This window comes from Sorex araneus, chromosome X, assembly GCF_027595985.1.
Source record: "Sorex araneus isolate mSorAra2 chromosome X, mSorAra2.pri, whole genome shotgun sequence".
In the NCBI taxonomy this organism is placed as follows: Eukaryota; Metazoa; Chordata; class Mammalia; order Eulipotyphla; family Soricidae; genus Sorex; species Sorex araneus.
The window spans coordinates 205,703,035-205,730,847 of record NC_073313.1 but is presented as its reverse complement, the minus strand read 5'-3'; the positions used below and the strand labels follow the sequence as shown (position 1 = coordinate 205,730,847).

Below are 27,813 nucleotides of genomic sequence, written 5' to 3'. Positions count from 1 at the left end.
GCCAGGGGGATTTCCCCATAGCTGGAAGACTGCTTCATGAGTGGAGGGGAGAAAGCAGATGGAATAGAGAAGGGATCACTAAGAAAATGATGGCTGGAGGAAACAGTCGGGATGGGAGATGCATGCCGAAAGTAGATAATGGACCAAACATGATGACCTCTCAGTGTCTGTGTTGCAAGCCTTATGGCTAGAGAGAGTATGGGAAATATTGTCTACCATGGAGACAGGGGGAGGGTGGAAAAGGGGGGTATACTGGGGATATTGGTGGTGGGGAATGTGCACTGGTGGAGGGATGGATGTTTGATCATTGTGTGATTGTAACCCCAACACGAAAGCTTGTAACAATCTCATGGAGATTCAATAAAATTTTAAAAATTTTTTTAAAAATGTAGTGTTCTTGAGCACCTCCTTCCAGTCATGTAGTCTTGAATTAAAGTCCCCAGTGCCACTCATTTGTTGACCATGATCCAGATAGCTCAGCTGTTTGAGCCTAGAGTAGCTTTGCCATCTCAGATGTCTGACTCCACAGTGATTTCCAGCAGCACTGCAGCCAGGTGTGTGTCAGCACTACCAAAGGGGGCGAGACCCCTGGAGAGCACCACAACAAAAAAGAAGTCCAAAACCGTAGAAAGTGTGACCTCTGGAGAGCACTTTTGTGAGCCCTGCAGTGTGACTCCTGATGAGCACTACAACCATAATTTTCGGGCCAGCACCGATGAGCACAGCTTTGTGAGCAAGCCTCAGTCAGGCCCCAGAGGTAAAATGTGTAAGCCCCTGGGTCCAGAGAGATTGAGCAGTGGGCAGGGTGCTTGCCTTGCACGCCTATCACCAAGGTTTGATCCCCAGCACCCCATAAGGACCCCTGACCCCACCAGGAGTGATTCCTGAGTGCAGAGCCAGGAGTAAACCCTGGGCGCAGCTGGGTGTGGCCCAGGAAACAAACCAAACCAAAAAAAGATATTTTAAATTTAAAGCATGCAAATCACTACTTTTTTTTAAGTATACTTACGATGTTATGCACCAATCACCAATTCCAGGACGTTCCCTTCACTCTAAAAAGAAACCCCATTCACTGTTAAAATAGTTCCTCTGCATTTCCTGCTTCGCCTAGCTTTTGGCAACTGCTCTTTCTTTCTGTTATTATGGACTTACCTATTGTGCACGTTTCATAAGAGGAACAATGCAGCTTGTGGCCTTATGTGTGTGGCTTCTGTGACTTATATTTTCAAGCCTTATGTTCATGTATAGATTAGTACTGTACTAGGTGTGTATGTGTGTGTGTGTTTGCATTTTGGGTCACAGAGTTACTCCTGGCTCTGCACTCAGAATTACTCCTAGCGGTACTTGGAACCATATAAGGTGCTGGGGCTCGAACCCAGGTCGGCCACGTACAAGGCAAATGCCCTGCCCACTGTGCTATATGCTCCAGCATGTGTACTGGGGTTCTTAAATCAACCTCTGGGTTTTTTCCCCTTTTTTTCACTGTATTGAGAATTATGTATTTATTATCAACTTGATTTTTTTTACCAGCCTTTATTCTTTTCATTAAACATTTGATTACAAAATGGTATTAATAATTTAAATTTTTAAACATGCATTTTTTTTTCAGTATGCCAGTACTGAGGTCGATGGAGAACATTACATGACCCCGGAGGACTTTGTCCAGCGCTACCTTGGACTGTATAATGATCCAAACAGCAACCCCAAGATTGTGCAACTCTTGGCAGGAGTAGCTGATCAAACCAAGGATGGGTAAAAATCTTTATATACTTTTGGAAAAGTAGTACTTCGGTATATCTTATTTAAAATTAGAAAAGGGCCAGAGAGATAGCTCAGAGACTAGGTGCATGCTTTGTATTCGACAGGCCCAGGTTTGATCCCTGGCACCACATGGTCTTCTGAGCAGAGTCAGAAATAGCCAGGCTAGGTATGGACTAAAATCAAGAAAACAAAATAAGATTGGAAAAACCTATGACCATCCACAATTTTAATTTTAAGAAATCTTATCTTGCCCTTAAAAGTTTATAAAATCAATGCTATTTGTTATCATTATCAAAGGTGCTAGTATTTTGTTATTGTTGTTGTTAATTACATATGAAGAATCGTTCATTATCTTGGGTAATAGTTGGATAAGGACATTAATTTTTTTCCAACTCATTTTTGTTGGGGAGCCATACCCAACTATTCTTGTGGTTTACTCCTGACTCTGTGCTAGGGATTACTCCTAGTCGTGCTCAGATGACATGTATGGCTGGGGATCAAACCAGAGCTACATACAAGGCAAGTGCAGACTTCCATACTGTCTTTCCAGCCCTGAAGTTTTATCTTCAGTAGAATGGGCTTTATGTAACTAAGTATATTTCATTTGTTCAGTAAATAATGAGTACTTACTCCATTTTATGTATTAAATCAGTGAATAAATTGTGAAAAGATAATAAAATAAAATTATAGCAGGTTATGAAGAGAAATGCTATGAAGAAAATGAAATCAGAGAAGAACTTAGGTGAAGACAAATTTTTTTGTTTGTTGTTTGTTTGTTTATTTGGACCACACCCATCTCTGACTGTTTAGAGCTTATTCCTGGCTCTACACTCAAGGATCACTTAATCCTGACCCGGCCCAGGGGACCATAAGGGGTGCTGTGGATAGAATCTGAGTCAGCTGCCTGCATGGTAGGGCCCACCACCCACACCTGCTATACTCTGTCTCCAGTTTGAAAAATTTAGAGTACTTTTTATCTGTCTACTCATTTATTTTACAAATATTGAACACTACCAATGCTAAGCATTATTGGTTTTTTTTGCCGTAAGAAGCTATTCCCTAGAGAAGGCAGATGGAATGGAGAAGGGATCACTAAGAAAATGATGGCTGGAGGAGCCAGTTGGGATGGGAGATGCATGCCGAAAGTAGATAATGGACCAAACATGATGACCTCTCAGTGTCTGTGTTGCAAGCCATGATGCCCAAAAGTAGAGAGAGTATGGGGAATATTGTCTGCCATAGAGGCAGGGGGAGAGTGGGAAAGGGGGGATATACCCGGGATATTGGTGGTGGGGAATGTGCACTGGTGGAGGGATGGGTGTTTGATCATTGTGAGATTGTAACCCAAACACGAAAGCTTGTAACTATCTTATGATTCAATAAAATTTTAAAAATTAAAAAGAAAAAAGAGAAGCCATTCCCCTAGTTAGAGATGGGAAGATGAAGCAAAAAATGTAATGCTTTGCATTGAGGCACTGTAAAAGAAGTCATAGAGGGTACAAAAGAAGCCCAAGAAAGCATGGTTAACTATGTTTGGATACTCAGCATAGCATCATAGGAGAGGCTATTAATAAAATCTGACGAGGCCAGTGGGACTTCCTGGTGGTTGGACAAGTAGGAAGAAATCCGGGAAAGAAAAAGGCAGTGGCATAAAACATTAAGTGGCGTGTGTATGTGTGTGTGTGTGTGTGTGTGTGTGTGTGTGTGTGTGTGTGTGTGTTGAGGTGCGGCAGGTGGTGTTATAGATACTTTTTTGGTTTGGCTGTGGCATTGCTTTGTTGCTGTTGGAGTTATTGGAGAGGGGTAGAGCTGGGACCGTCTGTGCTAGGCTTTGACTATGCTGCAGGCTCGTGACTCTCAGTCCTGGAGGTATTTTTAGAGCTGGTAGTTTCTGAGCATGCGCAGTCACAGAAAATGACAAGGTGCATCTTATCAGCGTGTCAGCTCACTTGATCCTAGGGGATTAAAAGCAGGCTTTTGTATATTAAGTCAAAACACTTAATTAGTGAATGTAATACTGGTATGAGTGATAAAGATTTTCCTTGTTATGTGAATTACAACATACATCCCCAGACTTCTAAGAGAGTCTGAGTCTTTTCTCAGACCTGTAGAGGCTTTGTGCAAAATTTTTGAAAATCTAAGCAATAAGGCATTTAAAAAAAGTTATTACTGGGTGCTAGAGAGATAGTATGGGGAGTAAGGTGCTTCCCTTGCATCTTGCCTGCCCCTGTTTGGTGCCTAACAGTTGATTCCTCAAGTACTACCAGGAGTAATCTCTGACCACCACAAGATTTGGTCCCAAATACCCCCCTTCTTAAATAAATAAAATTTATTTTTATTACTGTAAATAAAGTCAGATTATAGATAATTTAACATGCATGTAGCACAATCTATTTAAAAGGCTGTTAAAGTAAAATGTTATAGTAAGTTCTTTAAGTTCAGGACTGGTACTACATTAACTTTTCTTTGGAGGTGGAGGATTTGGACCACACCTGACAGTGCTTGTGGTAGTGGTAGCCCTGAGTCTATGCTAGTGGTGGGGTGCTTTTCTGGCTTTCAGGGAACCATGTGATACTGGAAATTGAACTGGACACTGCATCATGCAAGGGAAGCATCTTAACATCTGTACTATCTCTGGCCACTACAACTAATTATTTTCCCATAAAAATCTAGCACAATGTATTAAATCTATAGTTTATGTCATAGATTATTCTTTATATCAGATAAATAAAATATTCTATCAGTTATTTATCAGTGGTAGATATTGGGGAACATGTATACATTTTGTCTGTTAAGTTTTAACTCAAATTAGCTGATAAATTTCAATGGACTGTTTGGTCATTAGATCTCAAGAGTCACTAGGTTATAAAGTATACAAAATGTAATGTGATATTTAATCAAAATTCCTTCTTCAGAACTATTAAAATTTATTTAGAGTCCATTTAACTGGGGCCAGAGAGTAGTAATGTGTGAGGGCTTTTGCCTTGCATGTGGCCGACCCAGATTAGGTCTCCAGCATCACTCTGACGTCCCCTGAGCCCTGCCAGGAGTGATACCCGAGTGCAGTGATGAATTAGCTCTGAGTATCATTGGAGCTGGATGTGGTGCAAAACCAAAGCCAAAACAAAACAAAATACAGCCCAAAAAGAAAAAAAAAGCCACCAAAACCACTTAGCTCTTTTACCACTTAGCTCTTTTAGGAACTGTTAGTATTTGTTGTTATTAATTTGGTTGCAGGCTGGAGTGATAGCACAGCGGGTAGGGTGTTTGCCTTGCATGCAGCAGACCCGGGTTTGATACCTCTGCTCCTCTCGGACAGCCCGGCAAGCTACCGAGAGTATCTCGCCTGCATGGCAGAGCCAGGCAAGCTACCCGTGGTGTATTCGATATGCCAAAAACAGTAACAAGTTTCATAGTGGAGACGTTACTGGTACCCATTCGAGCAAATCGATGAGCAATGGAATGACAGTGACAGTAAATTTGGTCTGAAACCTGCTTTCAGGATGTATCTGTCTGTTTAGATGCTTTCTCTGTGATCATTTGTTATAGACCATCTCAAAAGATACTTTTTTGAAGCTTCATGAAGTTCCCACAAGCTGAGTGGTGACGTTCATGAGTGATCATGTGGAATTAGGAGTTTAAGTTGCTAGAGAAATGGGAATCAGATATGGGCTTTGACTAGTTAACAAAACATGGGCTGGAGAGAGTTCAGTGGGTATGGCACTTGCCTTGCATGTGACTAATGCAGGCTTGAGCCTTAGCACCCCATCTAATCCCCCAACACTGCCAGTAGTGATCCCTGAGCACAGAGCTAGGAGTTAAATCCTGGGAAAAGCTGAGTGACACCCAAACCCAAAATAATGTAGATAATGCCTGCTTAAGAATGTTTCACATGGGGCTGGAATGATAACACAGCAGGTAGGGTGTTTGCCTTGCATGTGGCCAACCCGGGTTTGAATCCTAGTATCCCATAAGGTTCCCTGAGCACCGCCAGGGGCAATTCCTGAGTACAGAGCCAGGAGTAACCAACCCCTGTGCATTGCCAGGTGTGACCCAAAAAGAAAAAAAAAATAAAATAAGAATGTTTCACTTGAAAAAAGGAAAACACTTGTATTTTAAAACTTTGAAGGTTTTTGTCCCTCTGCTTTTGGAATGAGATTAGGATTGGTAAAAAATCTGATTCTTAGATCATAAAAATTATAAATGAATTAATGAAGCATATATATTATTCCTAAAAGCAGAAAATACAAAATTTTACCCTCCTATATATTTTTTGTTTTGTGTTTGGGCCACACCCAGCAGTGCTCAGGAATTACTCCTGACTCTGTGTGCTCATGATGACGCCTAGCTAGCTCAGGGAAGACCATGATGGGTGCTGGGGATTGAATCCAGATCAGCCATGTGCAAGGCAAACGCCCTATTAGCTATACAATTTCTCTGGCTGTAATGTCCTACTTTTAAATCTTATTTATTATTATTATTATTTTTTTGCTTTTTGGGTCACACCTGGTGATGCACAGGGGTTACTCCTGGCTCTGCCCTCAGGAACCACCCCTGTCCGTACTCAAGGGACCATATGGGATGCTGGGAATCGAACCTGGGTTGGCTGCGTGCAAGGCAAACGCCCTACCCGCTGTGCTATTGCTCCAGCCCCACAACCTACTTTTAACCTCCTATTTGTGAATGATCTTAAAACTTAGGGGGCGGAGGTGGGTGGGTGGCAGGAACCTCCTCAGCAATGCCCGGAAGCCATGAGGACTGGGGCCACCACTACGTGGTGTTTTGGGGGTCATGTAGAGCCTTGTGCATGCAAGGTATAGACTTCACTTCCTCGCACTCTCTTTCTGGCCCTCTGAAGTTCCTGAACTTGCTGAAATACAGAACAGAATCAGTGAGTTTCTGGTTGAATTCTCAGGCTTTCACATAGCTCTCTGACTTCAAAAGCATTAGGTAACATTGTTCAAGTTTTTAAATACTTTTTATTTCAAGAGAACTAAAGACTTTGACAATATTTATCTTTTTTCAAAGTAGGCAGTCCTTCCTCCCATAACTTTGTGTTTTATTTTGGTTTTGGATTTTGGGCCACACCTGGCAGTACTCAGGGCTGACTCCTGGTTCTGCCTTGTTTAACAGTTAAGGAAAACAAGGGCCAGACAGCTTGATTGATTTTCCCAGTATGGCAATTTGTTTCGGTTTTAGCTCATATTTCTTCTTTTAATCACTAAGATAAAAATATTCTCCCTCTGCTCACTTCCAGTTTCCCACCCCTTTACCTAGAGCAGAGATGAAAAATCAGAATAGCTCAGTACTTTTTTGGGTGTGCGTATGTGTGTGGCCCTGGGGATAGATAGAACCTGGGAAATCCTGGGAAAAGCTGAGTGATGCCCAAACCCAAAAAAATGTAGATAATGTTTGCTTAAGAATGTTTCATATGGGGCTGGAGTGATAGCACTCCATGTGCAAGACAAGCTACATCCCAGCCCCTCCCTTGCTCCTAGATAGAAGGTACAACATGTGTTCCTTGGTTCTGTTGGATTTTAGGATGGTGAGCTTCATAGCTCTGTAACTTGAAATAACACCGCTTCTTTTTTTTTTTTTTTTTTTTTCGGGGAGGAGGGACCATACTACCAAGCAATGCTCAGGAGGCTTGGGGTCCCTCTCATTGATTCTCAACCAGCTGGCCTGCTCTTCAAAGCCAGGACTGGAAGATGCAACGCTTCCTGGGCTCTGCAATGCTGGGGATTCCCCAGGCCGCTCCTGCAGGCCTGGGGGAACTGTAGCACCGGAAATCCAACCTGGGTCGCCCACCTAGTTGGTCTGTACCCTAACTGCTGTGTTATCTCCCAGCCCCAGCACTGCTTCTGATTGCTTATAGTTACCCCAGACCAAATTCAAATTAGCTGCAGCAGTAGGGACAGGTTTAAGTTATTTATTTATTTATTTATTTATTTATTTGCTTTTTGAGTCACACCCGGTGATGCACAGGGTTTACTCCTGGCTCTGAACTCAGGAATTACTCTTGGTGGTGCTCGGGGGACCATCTGGAATTGCTGGGAACCGAACCCGGGTTGGCTTAATGCAAGGCAAATACCCTCCCCGCTGTGCTATCGCTTGCTCCAGCCCCAGTGATTTCTTTAAATGTGTGGGAAAAGTAAGTTTAGGAGTAATCAGTACCCTAAACTTGTGCTCTGCCCATCTCCATATTTTCTTAGCATCTGAATTTCTCTCCTTTTTCTCTTTCTCATGCCCTTTCCTCTGTTAGATAGTAAAATAAGGTAAGATAAGGTGGAGGGAGTGTTTTAATACAAATGCTTACTGTGGAGAGCCAGAGAAGCAGCGTTATTGTCTGATATAAATAGCATGATGGATTGTCTAAAAGGAAAAGCCATTAGCCAAGTATTAGTTGTGAGATTGTGGCTTAAACTCTGAAGTTCTGGTTGTATAATGAAAAGCAGAGTGATTTTATGTATTGAATGCTGGTCTTAGGGACTATTATAGTGTGATCTGATCTGAAATATTTAGACAGTTGCTTGTTTGAAACTAACTTCTACCATGATTTCTATATTTAGCTCAGAGTTTAGAAAATGATACGTTCCCCTTGCTTTTTCATAAGTATTTTCCTTTAATGGTCTACAGATATAAAAGTATTTTATTTGCGGGATGGAGTGGGGAGTGCTTAGCGATGCTTAATGCTTACTCCTGACTCTGCACTCAGGAATCACTCATGGTAGGAATGGGGGGGCATATGTGGTGCTGGGGATGAAATTCTAGTCAGCTGTGTGCAAGGCAAGGACCCTAGAATTTTTTATGCATAAAATAGTTTTTAAAATTTGTGAAATTAGTTTATTAACCTTTTGGAATTTCTATTCAGTGAAAAAAAGTACTAGATAAAAAATTTAAAAATCACATTAATTATATTAAAATAAGATTTACACACGTTCTTTGTAAGAAGTCAAGCAGCAATTATGTTAATAAGTGAAGGTTCTGGGGCCAAAGAGATAGTACAGCAGGCAAGGTGCTTGCCTTGCACACAGCCAACCCAAATTCTATCCGTAGCACCCAATATGGTCCTCTGAGGATTACCAAGGTGATTCCTGAGCACAGAGCCAGGAGTAACCACTGATTATTGCTAGGTTCAACCCAGCAAAGCAAAAACAAAACCATCCCTCCTTGAAAGAGTGAAGGTTCAAGGCTGGAGTGATTGCACAATGGCTAGGGCATTTGCCTTGCATGCGGCCAACCCGGGTTCGATTCCCAGCATCCCATATGGTTCACCCCGCCCCCCCCAGTACTTCCTGAGTGACAAGCCAGGAGTAACCCCTGAGCATCTCTGGTGTGACCCAAAAATAAAAAAAATAAAAAGTGAAGGTTCCTCTCATCCTCATTAAACAAAAACAAAGTGTGACCTAAATAGTTGTTTCTTTTGAGAGTGGCAGGAGACAATCTGGGCCACCTCATTGGTGCTCAGGGGCTGCTCTTGGCTCTGTGATTGAGGCTTACTCCGGGGGCAGGGGGTGCTTGGGAGCCTTATGGTGCCAGAGATTGAACTGGGGTCAGCTACAAGCAAAGCAATTGTCCGGAGCTGTTCTATCTCTCCAGGCCCACCAGTGGTTTCTTTACTCCACAACTTGGTAGCCTCTAGGGGCTGATGATATTTGGGACTAGTTTTCCCCCAGCTCATAAGTTCTCGAGGAAGTCAGAAAATGGGATATTTTTGACAAATATGATTTCACATAAATATCCAAATTTGTTTGCCAAATTATTGCCAAATTGGTTGGCAGCAGATACAACTATAAAAACTCTATTTAGCATGCCAAAACCCCACAGCTATGAGCCAAATGCATTCTGCCAGCCAACTTTTTATGACCTTTGCTAGTTAAGGAATAAGTCTGACTTTCTCATAAACACAGAAGGTTGTAATACTGAACTTGAAACTTGAAGCTTAAAGCTGTATTTCTCTATTTCAGGGAATTGGTGACTACATTTTTTGGTGTCTGATTTTTGGGACCTCTTTTGGGAATAAAAACCGATGTGATTATTGGGGATTATCCCAAGCTGAAGGAAGGGCCTTCGGGCCACTCCCCAAAATATTTGGTCTGCTGGTATAGCCTGATGGTTCATACTTGGGCCCAGTGATACGGTCAGCAGCCATCTTGGGGGGGTGGGGGACAGAATTTGAAGATTTATGCACAAGGGCCAGAACAACAGCACAGAGGGTTGTTTGGGTTGACTTGGGTTCAATCTCCTGCGTCTATTTGGTCTCCTGAGCAATGCTACGAGTAATTCCTGAGTTCAGAGCCAGAAATAACCCCTGAGCATTGCTGGGTGAGGCCCAAACCCCCTACCCTCTCCACTCCCACAAAAGACTTATGAATGAAACGCATGTATATGCTCCAGCACTTTGCCCTAGCCCTAGCCCCAATTTATTTATTTGTTGGTTTTTGGCTTATACTCAAAAAGATGATTCTCCTGTTTTTCTTCTCCCTCATTCTCCAATCTCTCTGGATGGGGTCTGTTGTGTTTCTACATACATTTTAGAATTGTTTTGTTTCTTTAAAAATATCATTGGAGAAACCAATTGGGATGGGAGATGCATGCCAAAAGTAGATAATGGACCAAACATGATGACCTCTCAGTGTCTGTGTTGCAAGCCATAATGCCCAAAAGTAGAGAGAAAGAGAGTATGGGGAATATTGTCTGCCATGGAGACAGGGGCAGGGTGGGAAAGCGGGGATATACCGGGGATATTGGTGGTGGGGAATGTGCACTGGTGGAGGGATGGGTGTTTGATCATTGTGAGATTGTAACCCAAACATGAAAGTTTGTAACTATCTCATGGTGATTAAATAAAGTTAGAAAAATATATATCATTGGAATTTTGACAGGAATTGCATTGAATTATAAATTGCTTTAGGTAATACAGACATTTTTACAGCATTCTTCCTGTCCATGAGTACATCTTTTGATTGCCTTTTGTCTTTTACTTCTTTTTAACAATGTTTAACAGGATTTTCAATGTGTAGGCCTTTCAACTCTCTTATTAAGTGTGAAATAGATAACTTCTTATGCTCTTATAAATAGGGCTGTTTTCTTAATTTCTCTTTCTCTCATTGTTTATTAATAGAAATACTTTAGGATTTTTGTATATTGATTTTGCTTCTGCCACTTTGCTGTATTTGTTTTTACTTTTAAGAGTTTTTGGTGTCCTCTTTGAGATTTTCTATTTATATTATCTTGTCATCCTCCAATAATGATGGTTTGACTTTTCTTTCAATTTGCATTCCTTTTTTATATCTTTTCTTGTCCAGCTGATTTGACTTGGACTTTCAAAACTATGTTAAATATGATGAGAGTGAACATCATTGTCTTATTCCAGATTTTAGGGGAAAAGTTTTCAAAGCTTTCAGTTTTTCACCATTGATACCAGTATAAGTATGTTAAGAGTATGATACTAGTTGTGGGTTTGTTATATATGTTCCTATTAATTGAAGGATTTTCTATATATTAGTGTTGAATTTTGTCAAAGGCTTTTTCCGTTTCTATTGATATGACGTGTGATTTTTTATCTTTCTTGATGTGATTCATTGATTTAATTGATATACATTAATTAATTTGCATGTTTGAACCAGACTTTCTGGTGTGTTTTTTGAGGTATTGATGTATTCTATTGCCAAGATTTTGTAGATAGGGGCCAGGACGATATTACAGCGGGTAGGACGTTTGCCTTGCTTGTGGCTGACCTGAGCTCAATCCCCAGCACCCCATATTATTCACCCACTTCCTTCCCACAAAGCCTTCCAGGAATGATCCCTGAGTGCAGAGCCAGGAGTAACTCTTGAATATGGCAGTAACCCTGCTGAGTGTGCCCCAACATACTGCCCCCCCCCAAACAAAACAAAACCTCTATGGGGCTGGAGAGATAGTACAGTGGGTAGGGAGGGCACTTTCCTGGCACGCAGTTGACCCAGTTTTGATCCCTGGTATCTCATATGGTAAGGCCCTCTGAGCACTTCTTGAGCACTTACAGCTCAGGAGTAATTCCTGAGCACTGAGCCAGGAGTAACCGAATAACCCCTGAGCACTGGCAGGTGTGCCCCCCACAAGAAAGAGAATTTTGTTAAAGATTTTTTCATCTGTATTTCTCAGTGGTTCAATCTTACTATTATTTTTCTTTTTTGCTCTTTTTTTTGGGGGGGTCACACCTGGCGATGCACAGGGGCCACTCCTGGCTCTGCACTCAGGAACCACTCCTGGCGGTGCTCAGGGGACCATATGGGATGCTGGGATTCAAACCCGGATTGACTTCGTGCAAGGCAAACGCTCTACCCGCTATGCTATCGCTCCAGCCCCTCAATTTTATTTTTATTTGCTGTTTTTGTCTGGTTTTGAGGTCATAGTGATGTTGGCCTTTTAAAATCTTTGACGTGTGTGTGTGTGTGTGTGTGTGTGTGTGTGTGTGTATGTGTGTGTGTGTGTGTGTGTAGACTTTAAAAAGATCAGGTATTATATCTTCTTTGAAAGTTTGTAGAATTTCCTAGTGAAGCCTGAAGCTGTCTGCTTCTTTGGTTGTAGGGAGAAATTTTTCTATTTCTGTACTTGTGGTTGGTCTGCTTAAGTAATTTAAAAGATATGAGTTTGTTTTAAGATCTTCTATGAAGTTTTTGTGTGCATAATAAAGACAGATACCATTCTTAATTCATATGGCCATTTTGCCAATCCAGCTCATGCATATCAGTTACACTATATTTTAACAGTGACGTTACAGCATTCACACTTAGGGTAATTATAGATATATGGGGCTTAATTACTGTCAAACAATCATTCTGTCTTGTTTTTTGGTTATTTTCTATTTCTGGTCTGGTCTTTCTTTTTCTTCTTGCTCCCTCTCCTTCCTTTCATCCTTCTTTCCTTCCCACACTCTGGTGCTTGGAGGTTCCTCCTGACTTGGAGAATGCAGTGCCAGAGATTGAACCTGGGCTTTCCGTGTACAAGGCATTGACTCCTGCTGTTGGCAGGTGGGGATACGCGCCACTATGCTAAGGAAGATGGTGCCAGTCTGTTGGGCTACATCTTCAGCCCGGTCACTGTTGTTTCTTTTCTGAGGTATCTACCATTTCCTTGGTTATTTAAGTTCTTCAAGTTTTCTTCTAAGTGTCTCAACTCCAGATTTGTGTGTGTGTGTGTAGTTACCATAAGGATTTTATGTCTTATCCAAGACTTTTTTTTTTTTTGCCTCCCACCCCTTCCCACCTACAATGGTTTTTTTTTTTTTTTTCTTTTTGGGTCACACCCAGCGATGCTCAGGGGTTACTCCTGGCTTTGCACTCAGGAATTACTCCTGGCAGTGCTTGGGGGACCATATGGGATGCCGGGGATCGAACCCGGGTCGGCCGGCGTGCAAGGCAAACGCCCTACCCGCTGTGCTATCGCTCCGGCCCCTACAATGGTTTTTTATGTGCTGATATCACCTGTTGTATATTTGTCTGACTTTTAATTTTTTTTTTTTGCCCACACACAGTGGTGCTCAGGGTCTACTCTTTTGGCTCTTTGCTTGGGGGCCCACGCAGTGCCAAGCGAAGCAGCCCTCTACTTGTTCATTATCTTTAAAGTTAAAATTATCTTATTCTTCCTCTCCTTTGTTGTTATCTAATTTTATTCTTGTCGATGCTTCTTTTATATATATACATATATATTTTACTATTACCATCATGTTAAGGTTTTGAGGCTTGTTTGTTTTTTCCTTAGAAGAATTCCTCTCGGTATGTCTTGGAGAGACAGATCTGGTAGTGGTAAACTCCATCATTCCATTGTCTTTGACTAACAAGGAAAGCCTTGATTTATTTATCATATTTTAACAATAATTTTGTAGGATGTTTATTCTTGGCTAGATTTTTTTATGACTTCAAATTGGGAACCTGTTGTTTAATTCTTCCCTGGACTGTAGAGTCTGTGTGAGAAGCATATTGGTTGTCTAATGAAGTACCTTAGGTACTAATTTTTCTCCCTGGAAAAAATTCCTTTAATACCATTTCTTATTATTTGTCTTTAGTAGTTTAACAATGTGCGATGATGTTTAGATATTTTTTCTTTGCTTTGGGGCCACACCTGCCTGTGCTTAGGGTTTACTCCTGGGTCTGTGCTCAGGAATCATTACTAGCAGTGCTCAGGGAACCCTATGCAGTGCAGTGATCAAACAATGTTGGCCACATATAAGACAAATGCATTAATTTCTCGGGCCCTTTATGTGAGTCTTCCTGCATTATATTTATGTCTTTATTTTGCTTTTTTGCCACACCAGTGATGTGCAGGGGTCACTGTTAGTTCTGAACGAAATCACTCTTGGAGGTGCTCAGGGAACCATATGGGATGCTGGGGATCAAACCTGGATTTACCACTTGCAAGGCAAGCGCCTTGCCTGCTCTACTATCTCTACGATCCATCTATCTGCATTATAAATATGATGTTTTATCAGCTTTCTAGACAAATATGATTCTCTCCTTAGGGTTTTTTTTTTTTTTTGCTTTTTGGGTCATACCCGGCAACACACAGGGGTCACTCCTGGCTCATGCACTCAGGAATCACCCCTGGCAGTGCTCAGGGGACCATATGGGATGCTGGGATTCGAACCCGGGTCGGCCTCGTGCAAGGCAAACGCCCTACCCGCTGTGCTATCGCTCCAGCCCCTCTCCTTAGGTTTGAGATGTTTTCAGCTATAAATTTCTTTGAGTAGGCTAATTTTCTTATCTCTTTCTCCTCAAATACCCATTATTCTTATATTTTCTCTAATCAGTCTTTTTTGTTTGTTTGGTTTTTTTTTTTTTGGGGAGGGGAGAGGGCACACCCTTTAGTGTTCCGGGTTTACACCTGGCTCTGTATCCAGGGATCACTCCTGGTGTGCTCCTCGGGGAGCATGTGGGATACTGGGGACCAAACTTGGGATGTCTGTGTGCAAGGCAAATGCCCTACCAGCTGTATTTTTGCTCTCGCCCCAGTCTGATAATTCTTGAAGGATGCTGTTATTTTCATTCTTTCATTTAATTCATTACCAAAATATTATCTTTAATCTCACTTATGCTACAAGATTGAGATTTCTCTCTTCCTTCTCTTTACTTTCCTTCTTCCTTTCCCTTTCCCTTGCCTCATCCCTGCCCCGTCCTGTTCCTTCCTGTACTTCTCAGGTTGTTGAGGGCTTACTATTCTGCAGAGCTCAGGGGATTGTGTGATGCTGATGATTGAACTGAGGCCTCATACATGCAAAGCATGAACCCAGCCACCTTGAGCTAGCTCCCTGTTCCCCTTGTGTGTGTGTGTGTGTGTATGTGTGTGTGTGTTATCCAACACCGAACACCTCTGTTTGAAATTACTTTGTAGCTTCAATATCTTGAAAAACTTCTCTTCTTCTAGGTGTTTTAATCATAAATTCTATGTATCATTCACTTTTTCATCGTAGTTATTTTAATTTAGTCATCTGTCAGGGTGGGCTGGAGCAATAGCACAACAGGTAGGGTGTCTGCATTGCACACAGCCGACCCAGGTTCGATTCTTCCGCCCCTCTTGGAGAGTCCAGCAAGCTACCGAGAGTATCTCGCCCGCACGGTAGAGCCTGGCAAGCTTCCCATGGCGTATTCGATATTCCAAAAACAGTAACAAGTCTCACAGTGGAGATGTTGCTGGTGTCTGCTCGAACAAATCGATGAGCAACGGGATGACAGTGACAGTGACAGTGACATCTGTAGGGTTTCTTTCATTGCTTCGGGTGGGATGGATCAGCAAGGTATAGATTGTTGTCCCCTTGCCTTATTTGACCAAATTCATCTGAGCCCAACATCTCTGATTCTTGATTCCTCTCCAAATGCCCTTCAATGGTCATCTGCTGCCGTTCGTTGTTTCCTCTGAGTCAGTCTTCTGTGGACTTCCAAGGGAGTGGAGAGTGCTGTTAACCTGCTTTAGTTGTTGGGGTTCTGTGTCTGCACCTCATGGCCACAGGTGGTCATGAGAATGTGCCTCTCCTCTGTGTAGGACCTCCCCAGAGTTCTGAAAACCACAGTGTCTCCAGGGTCTTTGAGTGGTGAGGGGAGAGTTCTTGGCTCTGAAGGCAGCATACACCTACTATATGTATGCTAAAAATGACTGGAATTTTTGTGCGTATATAGATACTGCCTAGCCTTGGGCAATCATGGATTCTTTTGTCCTGTATGAAAGAGCGCAGTGGATCTCTAGAGACACATGGCACCAAAAACAGGGACCTCTCCCTGCTTGAACTGCAGTCTGAGTAACTGCATAGTTCTTTCTGTCCTGCCTTAATTCTCAGGAAGAAATTTCTGTAGCTTGGGGCTGTTTTAGCTAAGCACTAAAAGTGGATCTTCCTTCCTGTATCAGAAAGTGTGTGTGACAACACCCAAATGGAGAGAGAGAGAGCAAAAGGGAATGCCCTGACACAGAGGAAGGTAGGGTGGGGGGAGGGATGCTGGGACCATTGGTGGTGGAAAATGGGCACTGGTGGAGGGATGGGCACTCGACCATTGTGTGACTGAAACACAAGCACGAAAGTTTGTAAGTCGTAACTGTACCTCACGGTGATTCACTAATAAAAAAATAAAAATATAAAAAGACTGTGTGAAGGCATTCAGCCTGCTGCTGCTAAAATTATTGGGGCACAGAGTCTAGTCACATACCCAGTTTAAGGTGCGTACATGAGTATTTTTATATGAGGCTACTAATGAAGAAGTTCACTAGATTTCTGGAGACTTGAATGCTCCCAGACTCTTTTCTGGGCCACACCCTGCAGTGCTCCAGGCTTCCTCTTGGTTCTGCGCTCAAGAATCACACCTGGCAGTGCTTAGGGGACCATATAGAATGTTGGGATCAAAACTGGGTTGGCTGTGTGCAAGGCAAATGCCTTACCTGCTATACTATCTCACTGGCCCCAGTGCTCCTAAACTCTTGTTTTTCTGTCTGCAGTCTGCACCATGGGAAACTGTGTTGCTCTACTTTGCAGATGTTGTGGCTGGAACCCTCTCACAGTTCTGCCAACACTGGGGTGGGTTTTTTTTTTTTTTTGGCTTTTTGGGGTCATACCCGGTGATGCACAGGGGTTACTTCTGTCTATTCACTCAGGAATTACTCCTGGCAGTGCCCAGGGGACCATGTAGGATGCTAGGAATCGAACCCGGATCGCCTGCATGCAAGTCAAATGCCCTACCCGCTGTGCTATTGCTCTAGTCTCCCCAACACTTGGCTTTTGACCACTAAAAATATAGATCAGGGACTGGAGAGACTGTATAGCCAAGTAGAGTATGGTCGACTGGGATTCTGTCCCTAGTACCACATGTGATCCCCTGGCCCTGCTAGGAGTGATTCCCTAAGCACAGAACCAGAAGTAAGCCCTGGGCATTGCTGGGGGCGCGGAGGGGGGTGGAGGGATAGAGTAGCTATCTGGAGAGAGCTAAGTACATGCATTGCATGCAAGGGCCTTTCGTTCAGTCCCTGTCCTGCATGGTTCTCTAAATGCCACTGGGATTGTCCCCCAAGCACAGAGGAAGAAGTAGTGCCCAAGTATTACCAAGTGTAGCACCTAAACAAATGAAATGTTTAGAATGTAAGCATTTAACCAGGGAGGAAGCTCACAGATCTGGAGCCCAGGTGTGGCATGCAAGGGAACTGGATTTTCCCTGACTCTGCCACGTGTACTCCTGGTGCCCCCCAGCAGTGCTGGCAAAGCCCCTCTTGCCCAAAACAGTAGCAATAACAACATAACAAAAAAAGTTGGGTTGACCTGATACACTCTATTCATCAGCTGATGTATATTGCATGAGAAGTATAGTTGGTTTCTGCTTGTGTTTTTAGGTAATCTTTCTCTGACTCAGTATATTCTGCTGTACTTAAAAATCTTATTTTTGTATCTTCAGTTGTGTTATTATTTCTAGTTTTACTATACTTTTTAGTAGGAAACGAGTGCAGAAGTGTGTTGTGTGACATGTAAGCCTGATGAACAGTAATGCTGGTTTGGTCAGTCCTCTTAGGATTCATTTAGCTGAGTATCTTTCTTTTCTTTTCTTTTTTTTTTTTTTTTTTTACTGGATCACCATGAGATGCAGTTACGAACTTTCATGATTATGTTTCTGTCATACAATGATTGAGCACCCATCACTCCACCAGGGCACATTTTCCACCACCACTGTTCCCAGTATCCCTTCTGCCACCCCCGCCCCATCCCACCCCTTGCCTCTGTGGCAGGTATGTTCTTTCTTACTCTCTCTCTAATTTGGGCATTATGATTTATGATACACATACTAGGAGGCCATCATGTTTGGTCCTTAGTTTACTTTTAGCACTCATCTCCCATCCTGAGTGATCCTTTCAACCATAATTTACTTAGTGCTCCCTTCTCCATCCCAACTGCCTTTTCCCTCAGCTCATGAAGCCAGCTTCCAAACCGTGGAGTGATCTTCCTGGCCCTTATCTCTACTGTCCTTAGGCGTTAGTCTCATATCATGCTACTTTATATTCCACAAATGAGTATAGTCATTCTGTGTCTTTCTCTCTCTTTCTGACTCATTTCACTCAGCATGATACTCTCCATGTCCATCCACTTATTTGCAAATTTCATAATTTCATCTAACAGCTGCATAGTATCCATTATGTAGATGTACCAGAGTTTCTTTAACCAGTCATCTGTTCTTGGGCACTCGGGTTTTTCCCAGATTCTGACAATTGTGAACAGTGCTGCAATAAATGTACAAGTGCAGATGTCATTTCCACTGTTTATTTATTTATTTTTGCATCTCCAGGCATATTCCCAGGAGTGGTATTGCTGGGCCATATGGGAACACAATTTCTAGTTTTTGGAGGAATGTCCATATTCTTTTCCAAAAGGTTAGACCAGTTGAGGCCAAGTATTATTGAGGATTCTTTAGCATGGGCACCATGAGGGTAGAGGTTGCAGTGCTCTGGATGTCGTTACTGCAGAGCCTTGCCCTCAGTAAAGGGCAAGGCATAGTCTATCTACATCATTACTTTGGAAATGATGCAGCTTGTATAACTGAAGTATTTCAAACATTTCTAAGTATTAAAAAATGTAATTTTGTTGTAAAGTGTGTCTTAAATGAATGGGGCATAATAGGGGCATAAAATGAAGAGTAAAATATAGTCATTTTCTTATAACACTGTGTTGGCAAACTTGTCTCTCTAAAAAGTCATGTATTCTAAATTGAGTTCATTCAAGAATATGCATGAGTTTCTATTCTGAATCAATCCTGTACTCTGTGACAAGCCAATCTTCTGGTGGGAAATTAGACTTTAAACAATGAGTTATATTGTGTGTGTGTGTGTGTGTGTGTGTGTGTGCATGCACATGTGTGCTGGGGATGGAACCCAGGTCCTCATAAACATGCAAGACAAGTGCTCTCCTGCTGAACTGTATCTGCAGCTCTGGGTTGTATAATTATTTTAATAAATACTTTGCAGTGAAAGTGTATTCTTGCTGTAAGAGTGCATAAAGAATGCAAAGTCATTTGGTGCTCCTGACATGATTTTTATGAAGAAATATTTGAGATAGCTATGTAGAGTGGCTGCAAATTAATAGGCAAAGAAAGCTTTGGAGATGGTGAAGTCGCTTGAAGGAGAATGAATTGCGGAGTGATGGAAGGAGCATACATTGTTCTGGGATGTATGCTCTTAAGAGTGGGTAAGCTCAAGAGCAGAAAGCAGTGAGGAGGTATACAGAGATCAGATTCTCTGGACCTACAGGCCATATTAAGGATTAGTTAGGTTTATTCCTTTTGATGGAGTTACTATTTTGTGTGCTGTCCAAACCATATCACTTACAAATGAAAGAAAATGCTACTTGTTGGAGCTGGAGTGATAGCACAGTGGGTCGGGCATTTTCCTTGCACACGACTGACCCGGGTTCGATTCCCAGCATCCCATTTGGTCCCCTGAGCACCGCCAGGAGTGATTTCTGAGTGCAGAGCCAGGAGTAACCCCTGTGCATTGCTGGGTGTGACCCAAAAAGCCAAAAAAATAAAAAATAAAAAGCTGTTTGTAGCATGCACAGTCACTTACTTACAGCAGCAATATGATATGAAACCTTCATAGCAAGTTTGCTGTGGAAGATGACTCTAATTTGGCTTATGGATTGGAGAGATAGTGTAGAGGCTAATGTTCTTTCCTGGCATGTGGCCAAGCTCTGTCCAAATCCTTGGCACTGCATATGGTCTCCTGAACACTACCAGAAGTGATCGCTAAACACAGGGCCAAGAGTAAATCCTGAGCACCACCAAGGTATGTCACCGAAAACCGCCCCCTCCCAATTTTTTTTTTAATTAAGAAAAAAAGTACGTGCTAGGAAATGAAGTTGAAGGCAGTTTCATTGTAGATTTTGCAACTGTTTAACAACCCTGAGTTGGGTTGTTATTAAACTTTAATTTTCTTCCTGTTTTGATCTTTTTGTAAATAATTTTATTATTGAGGATGGGGCTGTAACTCAGTGTCAGAGAACATGTTTCAAATGTATATGGTCCTGGGTTCATTCATGGCACCCAAGACAACAGAAACCCCAAATTAAAAAAGTATTGACATTTCAGATACATAAATAGACAATATACTCATTTCCCATTTAATAATTTGGGGGGAGCTCCCAGTAGTGACCCTGAGGTCATTCCCAACAATATTCAGCCTGTCACCACAGGCCTGTTGGTCAGGTCCTGCTACGCTCTGCTGATCAGATCCTATGGGTTTTTTTTTCAAATGTCCATATGTTTAATAGTTTTGTTTTTTAAATTGTATCACTATGAGATAGTTACAAAGTTTTCATGATCCAGTTTCAGTCCTACAAAGTTCCAACACCTATTCTTCCACCAGTGTACATTTCCCACCACCAGTATCCCCAGTTTCTGCCCCCTCCTCCGCCTTTTTTCTTCTCTCTCTCTCTCTCTCTCTTTGGGCATTATGGTTTGCAATACAGATACTGAAGGCCATCATGTTTGGTCCTTTGCCCACTTTCACCACATATCTCCCATCCAGAGCCATCCCTACTAATCATTATTGTCTTAATAGTCCCTTCTCTATCACAACTGCCCTTTCCCCCAGCCCTTGAGGCAGGCTTTCAACCTCAAGGACCATTCATGGACCATTCATCCTAACTCTTGTTTCTACTCTCATTGTTGCTAGTTCATACTATGTTTGTTTTTTTTTAATATCTCACAAACGAATGCCATCTTTCTATGTTTGTCCTTCTCCTTCTGACTTACTTCACTCAGCATGATACTCTTCATGTCCATCCATTTATAAGTGAATTTCATGATTTCAGTTTTTTTCTAACAGCTGTATAGTATTCCATTGAATAGACGTACAATAGTTTCTTTAACTAATTGTCTGTTCTTGGGCACTCAGATTGTTTTCAGATTTTGGCTATTATGAACACTGCTGCGATGAACATACAATGCAGAAGTCATTTGTGCTGTGTTTTTGTATCCTGGGGGTATATTCCCAGAAGTGGTATTGCTGGGTCATATGGAAGCTCAATTTCTAAGTTTTTTGAGAAATGCCTATATTGTTTTCTAAAAAGGCTGGACCAGTAGGGATCCCACCAACAATGAATTAGAGTCCCTTTCTCCCCACATCCATGCCAGCACTGGTTGTTCTTACTCTTTTTGGTGTGTGCCAGTCTGTGGTGTAAGACGATATCTCATTGTTGTTTTGATTTGCATCTCCCTGGTGATTAGTGAGGTAGAGCATTTTTTCATGTGCCTTTGGCCATTTGTATTTCTTCCATGAGAAGGTTTCTATTCATTTCTCTTGCTCATTTTTTGAGGGGTTGGACGATTTTTTTCTTAAAAGTTCTATCAGGGCCTTATATATCTTGGATACTAACCCCTTATCTGATGGGCATTGGATAAATAATTTTTCCCATTCTGTGGGCTGTCTCTGTATCTTGGTCACTGTTTCTTTTGAAGTGGAGAAGCTTCTTAACTTGATGTGGTCCCATTTGTTTATCTTTGCTTTTCACTTGCTTCGTCAGTGATGTTTCATCTTTATTTTTATTTATTTATTTATTTTTTGCTTTTTGGGTCACACCCAGCGATGCTCAGGGGTTACTCCTGGCTCTGCACTCAAGAATTACTCCTGTTGGTGCTCAGGGGACCATATGGGATGCTGGGAATCAAACCTGGGTCAGCCACATGCAAGGCAAATGCCCTATCCGCTGTGCTATCGCTCCAGCCCCTGTGTTTCATCTTTAAAGAAGCCTTTATCTTCACTGTTAGAAGAGTTCTACCAATGTTTTCCTTTATGTACCGTATGGATTTGATGGACTGGAGCAATAGCACAGCAGGTAGGGCATTTGCCTTGCATGCAGCCAACCCAGGTTTGATTCCTCTGCTCTGTCACTCTTGGAGAGCCCGGTAAGCTACCAAGAGTATCCCGCCTGCACGGCAGAGCCTGGCAAGATACCTGTGGCATATTCAATATGCCAAGAAAAGTAACAAGTCTTCCAATGGAGGTGTTACTGGTGCCCACTTGAGCAAATTGATGAACAACAGGACGACAGTGCTACAGTGCTACCTTATGGATTCAGATCTGATATTGAGGTATTTAATCCATTTTGAGCTGACTTTTGTGCCTTGTGTCAGAGGTCTGAGTTCATTTTTTTTGCATGTAGCTTCCAATTTTCCCATTACTACTTATTGAAGAGGCTTTCCTTGCTCATTTCACATTTCTTAGGCCCTATGGACTTGCGGAAAATCAGAGGCACACTTAGGGACCAACAGGGCTAAGCCTATTGGTGCTCAGGGGACTGAGTGGCATGAGGACCATATGGATTTGATGGACTGGAGGACCATTTTCAGGACATTTGCATGTAAAAAGCATTTGTTCCAATCCTTGAAGCTACCTTCTTGGCCTCAATAATTTTAATAATTCTTTCATTTATACCTCTCTCCTTTCCTCCATCTTTTTGTTTGTTTGTTTTTGTTTTTGGACGATACCCATCGATGTTCAGAGCTTACTTCTTACTCTGAACTCAGGAATTACTCCTGGAAGTTCATGAAGAACTATATGGAATTTGGGGGATCAGACTCTTGCAAACCAAATGCCTTACCCATTGTGCTCTCTCTCTGATCCCCTGATTATCTTGCAACAAATTCCACATGACATCTTATTTGCAAAAATGGCGCACTGTGTACCTCTAAGAGTGAAAGAAAAGTTACCAAAACCCAACCCACACCAAATATCCTAAAAATATCAATATATTTATTTTTTTCAACATTGATCTTTAAAAATTAGTATTCTTGTTTCTTATTTTTTTTTATAATTTATTTCCTTTGAATCGGAATTCAAATCAAATTTATGTATTATGATGAATTGTTCCATCTTAGGTCTTTAATGAAGTCCTCCTCTGTATTGCCTTTAAGAAGCAATTTATAGGGGCTGGAGCTATAGCACAGCGGGTAGGGTGTTTGCCTTGCACATGACTGACCCGGGTTCAATTCCCTGCATCCCATATGGTCCCCTGAGCACTGCCAGGAGTAATTCCTGAGTGCAGAGCCAGGAGTAACCCCTGTGCATCGCCAGGTATAACCCCAAAAAGGAAAAAAGAAAGCAATTTACATCTATAGATGTTCATGCTGTAGTTTCCTGTAGTCTTCATATTTGCTGATTGTGTTTAAGTGATAATCTGTAACATGTTATTTCATTCTTTATATTTTCTATAAATATAGTTCTATTTAGCTAGACTGTTTTGTTTGGGGGCCACTCCTGGAGGTTATCAGTGCATACTCCTGGCTCTGTGCTCAGGGACCACTCCTGGTGGGGGTAGGGGCATTGATTATATGCAGTACTAGGGATTGAACCCCACTGTACTATCTCTCTGGCTCTTTGTTAGATTTAGAGCTGTGGTTCTCCGTGTGGTGAGAGATACTGGTATCTAGTAAGAAGAGGCCAAGGGATGCTGCTAAATGCCACGTAATGCACAGGAGCCCTACAGCAAATAATTTTATGAAGTTAAATATTAATAGTACTAGAGTTGAGAAGCTATAATCCACAGACTTGATCAGATTCAAGTTTCTTTATTTTGGGTGTTCATCTGCTTTTGGGATTTTTGCCTAAGGTTTTTGGTCATTGTGATCCTACAAAAGAGCAATATTCTTGTTCTATCACTTTTTCTATATTATCTGAAATATACCTTCAAGATAAACTTTTCTTTCTCAACTGTTTATTTTGAGCTGCAACAATACATTATGGGCAGGGTAAATACTTGATGCTTTCCTTTTTCTAATCAATCACATGTCATACTTTATTCCAGGTTGATCTCCTATCAAGAGTTTTTGGCATTTGAATCTGTTTTATGTGCTCCAGATTCCATGTTCATAGTGGCTTTCCAATTGTTTGACAAGAGTGGAAATGGAGAGGTGACATTTGGTAAGGAAAAAAAAAGATTTTAAGTGATAAGTGAAGTTAGTGAGGTTGGTTTAGTTTGTAACTGCTTATTCTGGTAACGGAATATGTTAGGTCCTAGTCAATCAGTGAAGTTTCACTTTTCTAGAAAGTAAATAGTTTCACTATTTCTAAAAAGTAGATAATTTTATTTTCTTCAGAGCATTAGATTATTACTGAAACTAAAGAGATATAGGGTTGATGTTGCTTTAGCATTGAACCACTCATTGAACCACTGATACTTTCACATTCCTAAATCAGGTGGTGTAAAATTGTCTTGTTCCGGGCCAGCCTGGATAAAATTCTTTATAAAAAGACTATGAACAACATGGAGTAATCATCTCATTCTTTAAGGGATATTTGGGGTAGAGAGGTCAGCACTTCTCTTTAGCATCTTTGGAACATTGCTACCAAATCACTTTAAAACTGAGGATAGGACAAAAGGACCTAGTGAAGGCAAGAGTAGTTAGTTTTCTGAACCCTCAGGTTAGATTTTTGGCCTGTGAATCACAACCAGAATAAAAAATTGGCCTTTGAGTTGGATGTCAAAATTTACTGAAATTTTTTGGTGGTCACATAATTTGCCACACTTGTTGATGTCTCATAATTGTAAACTAGGATGTTTATTTTTAGAAATGAACTTGTGTTTTGCAAAAGTGTCAGCTAATTTTCCTGCAGTAGGTTTTTCAATAGAAGCAGTGTTGTATTTTTCAAGCGCTGATTCCTTCTCCCCATTTAAAAAAATACTTGATTTATTTTTATGTGTAAGAGCAATACATAAAAATAAAACGTGCCATCTTAACTATCTTTAAATGTACAGTTCAGTAGCATTAAGTACATTCATGTTATTATAAGAAAAAGTCAATTCCTACATTTTTTTCTTATAGAGCTAAATTTGACGCGCTGGTATTGTATGGATTTGCCATCCATGTATGGGAGAAAATTCTTGAAAAACAAACTTTCCTTGAGCGACAGTGTTAATATTTATTCACTGCAATACTGGTTATAGAACAAATACCCTCTGGTTAAATTTAAGGGAAGAAGATTCACTGGTATGGGAAAAATAGTAAGAAAAGACAAGATACTCAGAAGGCGCACTGGTAGCTTCCCTGTGATTTTTGTTGGCACATTTCCTAAATTGGTACCGATTAGCTCCTTCCTTCTGCCCACTGACCCCATTGTCTCTTACATGATAAGACCTTCCCAAATAAATACCTACGTGGAGTGCTTTAGGTCTCCGTATTTATCTTGGCATTCTTCCTACTTTGGAGCAAGGTCTGACTATTATGCCTCCTAAAGTACATTGACTTTCTTCAGAAATGCCTAGATTCTGAAGTTTAAATCTTATAACCTCTATTATCCAGCATTAACCCTGATAATGGTACGTTTCTGTTTCTAGTAGTTATCACACACATCACACATCCAATTATATAGAAACATTTGGGAAATAACTTGATATAAATATCTGAGTTAGTGACAGTATAACTTATGCTTCCATCATATACTCATTATTTGAGAATTATATTTTCTAAACCAGCTTATTATTTTGTCCCTCCTACTGTGATCTCATGGTTCTATGTCTCCTCCTTTTGATTACCTTTCAAATTTTTATCTTTATTTTAGTATATGCACCCAAAGCGCTGCCAGGTATGGCCTCAAATCATCCCCTGCACCCAAAATAAAAACAGAGAGTTTATGCAGCTGAATGCATGTGATTATTAGAATCCAACTTTACTGCTTAGTAATTCTTCTGTTTTTCCCTCAGACTATGATTTGTGAGTTAGGATTTCAAGAAAATATAATTGGGATTAGAAGCAAAACAAATTATTTAAAAATTTTTTTGTGTGTGTGCCTATAAGAACATATAAGCATCTAGAATTCAGCTCTTACTTTCCTACTCCACAATCTAGAGTTAGAGAGATTCTTATGAAATAACAGAAAGTTCAGTCCACTTTTGACATTGTTCTGGGTTACCCTGGTCAGCTGGGTAGTTCTTCTGATGGCACCGTGGGGCTTTTCTAAGGCCATTTTTTCCTTTCTGTCCTGTGTCTCTAGTTGACATTCCATTTTAAGGAAAATATTCAAAAGTAAATGAAAGTACTCGTAATGAAGAATAAAACATTTAATTACATATTCTTAAAAGGAAACTCTTCCAAACTAGCAAACACCTCTTAATGTAATTTCTGAGGCCCACTCAGTTCAGATTGTATTCAGGGCTATAGAATTTCAGCATTTGGAAATAATAAACTTGGAGTTTATTTTTATAGGATTTTGGATCTATAATAAGGTCAGTTTTCATATCTGTATTTACTTAATGGAAAGAACTGTACTGTATGTTTATAGACACATGTTTAGATAAAAGGAAATTTTAGGACCATCCTAATTCTAAATTGTTTTCACCAAACGGCCTATGTTTTCTTGTTTGCAGTTTATTTAAGTATAGTTTGCTCTTTTCTATATTCTGAGAGGAAGGTGGGAAAGTGTACTGGATGTAAGGCTCAATGGAGTAGGGAAAGACTGTTAGATCATTTCTGTCTCTCGTGGATTATGATGATGATGTTATCTGTACTTGTACATACTGTTCTCATCTATGCTTTTTAAGAGATGTTTTATTTGCATCAGCTCATATGCTTAAGTTGTGTATATCTGCAAAGTTTTCTATAAATAACAATATTGTGTAACATTTTCCTGAGTGCTGGAGATTTTTGTTTTGTTTTAATTGTTAGAGATGAATCTACTCTGGGAGAGGTGATTCACACTGAGACCTGGGTAATCTGATACAGAATGTGCAAGTATAGGGGAAGGGTTTGGAAATTTTAGAAGAGTGAAGAAAACCTATAGATCATTGTTTTCTTTTTGATATTCCTTTAATAAAACTTCTAATGCATGCTATGGTAATTATTTAGTGGCTTGCATATCTATTACTACCTGGTGACTTGAGCCTTGTAAAGACCATTGCATGACTGGTGTGTGTTAGATGCAGCTTTAACTTGCCTTAGTCTCACTATTACCCAGTAGTGCACTGAATGTTCTATTTCACAGAATTGCGGTGAGGATAGATATTACAGTTTTATACTACACTGTGTTTTCGGTAACTGCCATGCATCTGTCCCAACTTAAATAAAGGCCTGTTTCTTTGACAAAGATGTAGTTATTCTAAGAACCCACCAAAAACTCTTACCTATTGACTAATAAGGGAATACAAAACATGTATGCATTCTAAGTTTTCTATTAAAATTGCATCTACAGTGTATTCCAAAGTGTTTGCCTAGGAATGAGAACGATCCAGTATCAGCCTTTCCAAGGGCATGTCTTTCCTGCTCCTGATTTTGTACTGTTTGACCATCAGTATGTCCAGCTTCGTTATGTTCAGGAATACTCAAGTCTATTTCATTTGTGCCTCTCAAATGAACCCTTTTCACTTTAAGAGAAGAATGGAGTGGAGTTGTTCAGGCATAACCAGTATGACTACTATTAAAAACATTCAGGAGGGAAAATTCTAGATGTGAAAATTGTACCCTCTTTCAGGGGAAACAAAGGTACTGGCATGGAATGATATGAAATTCTACGTGTAAAAAATACCTTGGTTTAATCTTATAAGAAGTGTTCGCATTGGGTGTT

General features: G+C 40.9%; 1 protein-coding gene across 4 annotated transcripts in view; it reads left to right on the top strand.

The window, feature by feature from the left end:
• SLC25A12 (solute carrier family 25 member 12) overlaps window positions 1-27,813 on the top strand; it is a 201,645-nt gene that overhangs the window by 116,660 nt on the left and 57,172 nt on the right. For 3 of the 4 annotated variants that reach the window (XM_055120201.1, XM_004601148.2, XM_055120202.1), the window contains exons 3-4: window positions 1,610-1,752; window positions 24,062-24,177. In XM_055120201.1, the coding sequence (XP_054976176.1) occupies window positions 1,610-1,752; window positions 24,062-24,177 (259 nt within the window). Of the gene's footprint in view, window positions 1-1,609; window positions 1,753-24,061; window positions 24,178-27,813 lie in introns of those variants that run through there. The other variant, XM_055120203.1, reaches the window with a different exon arrangement.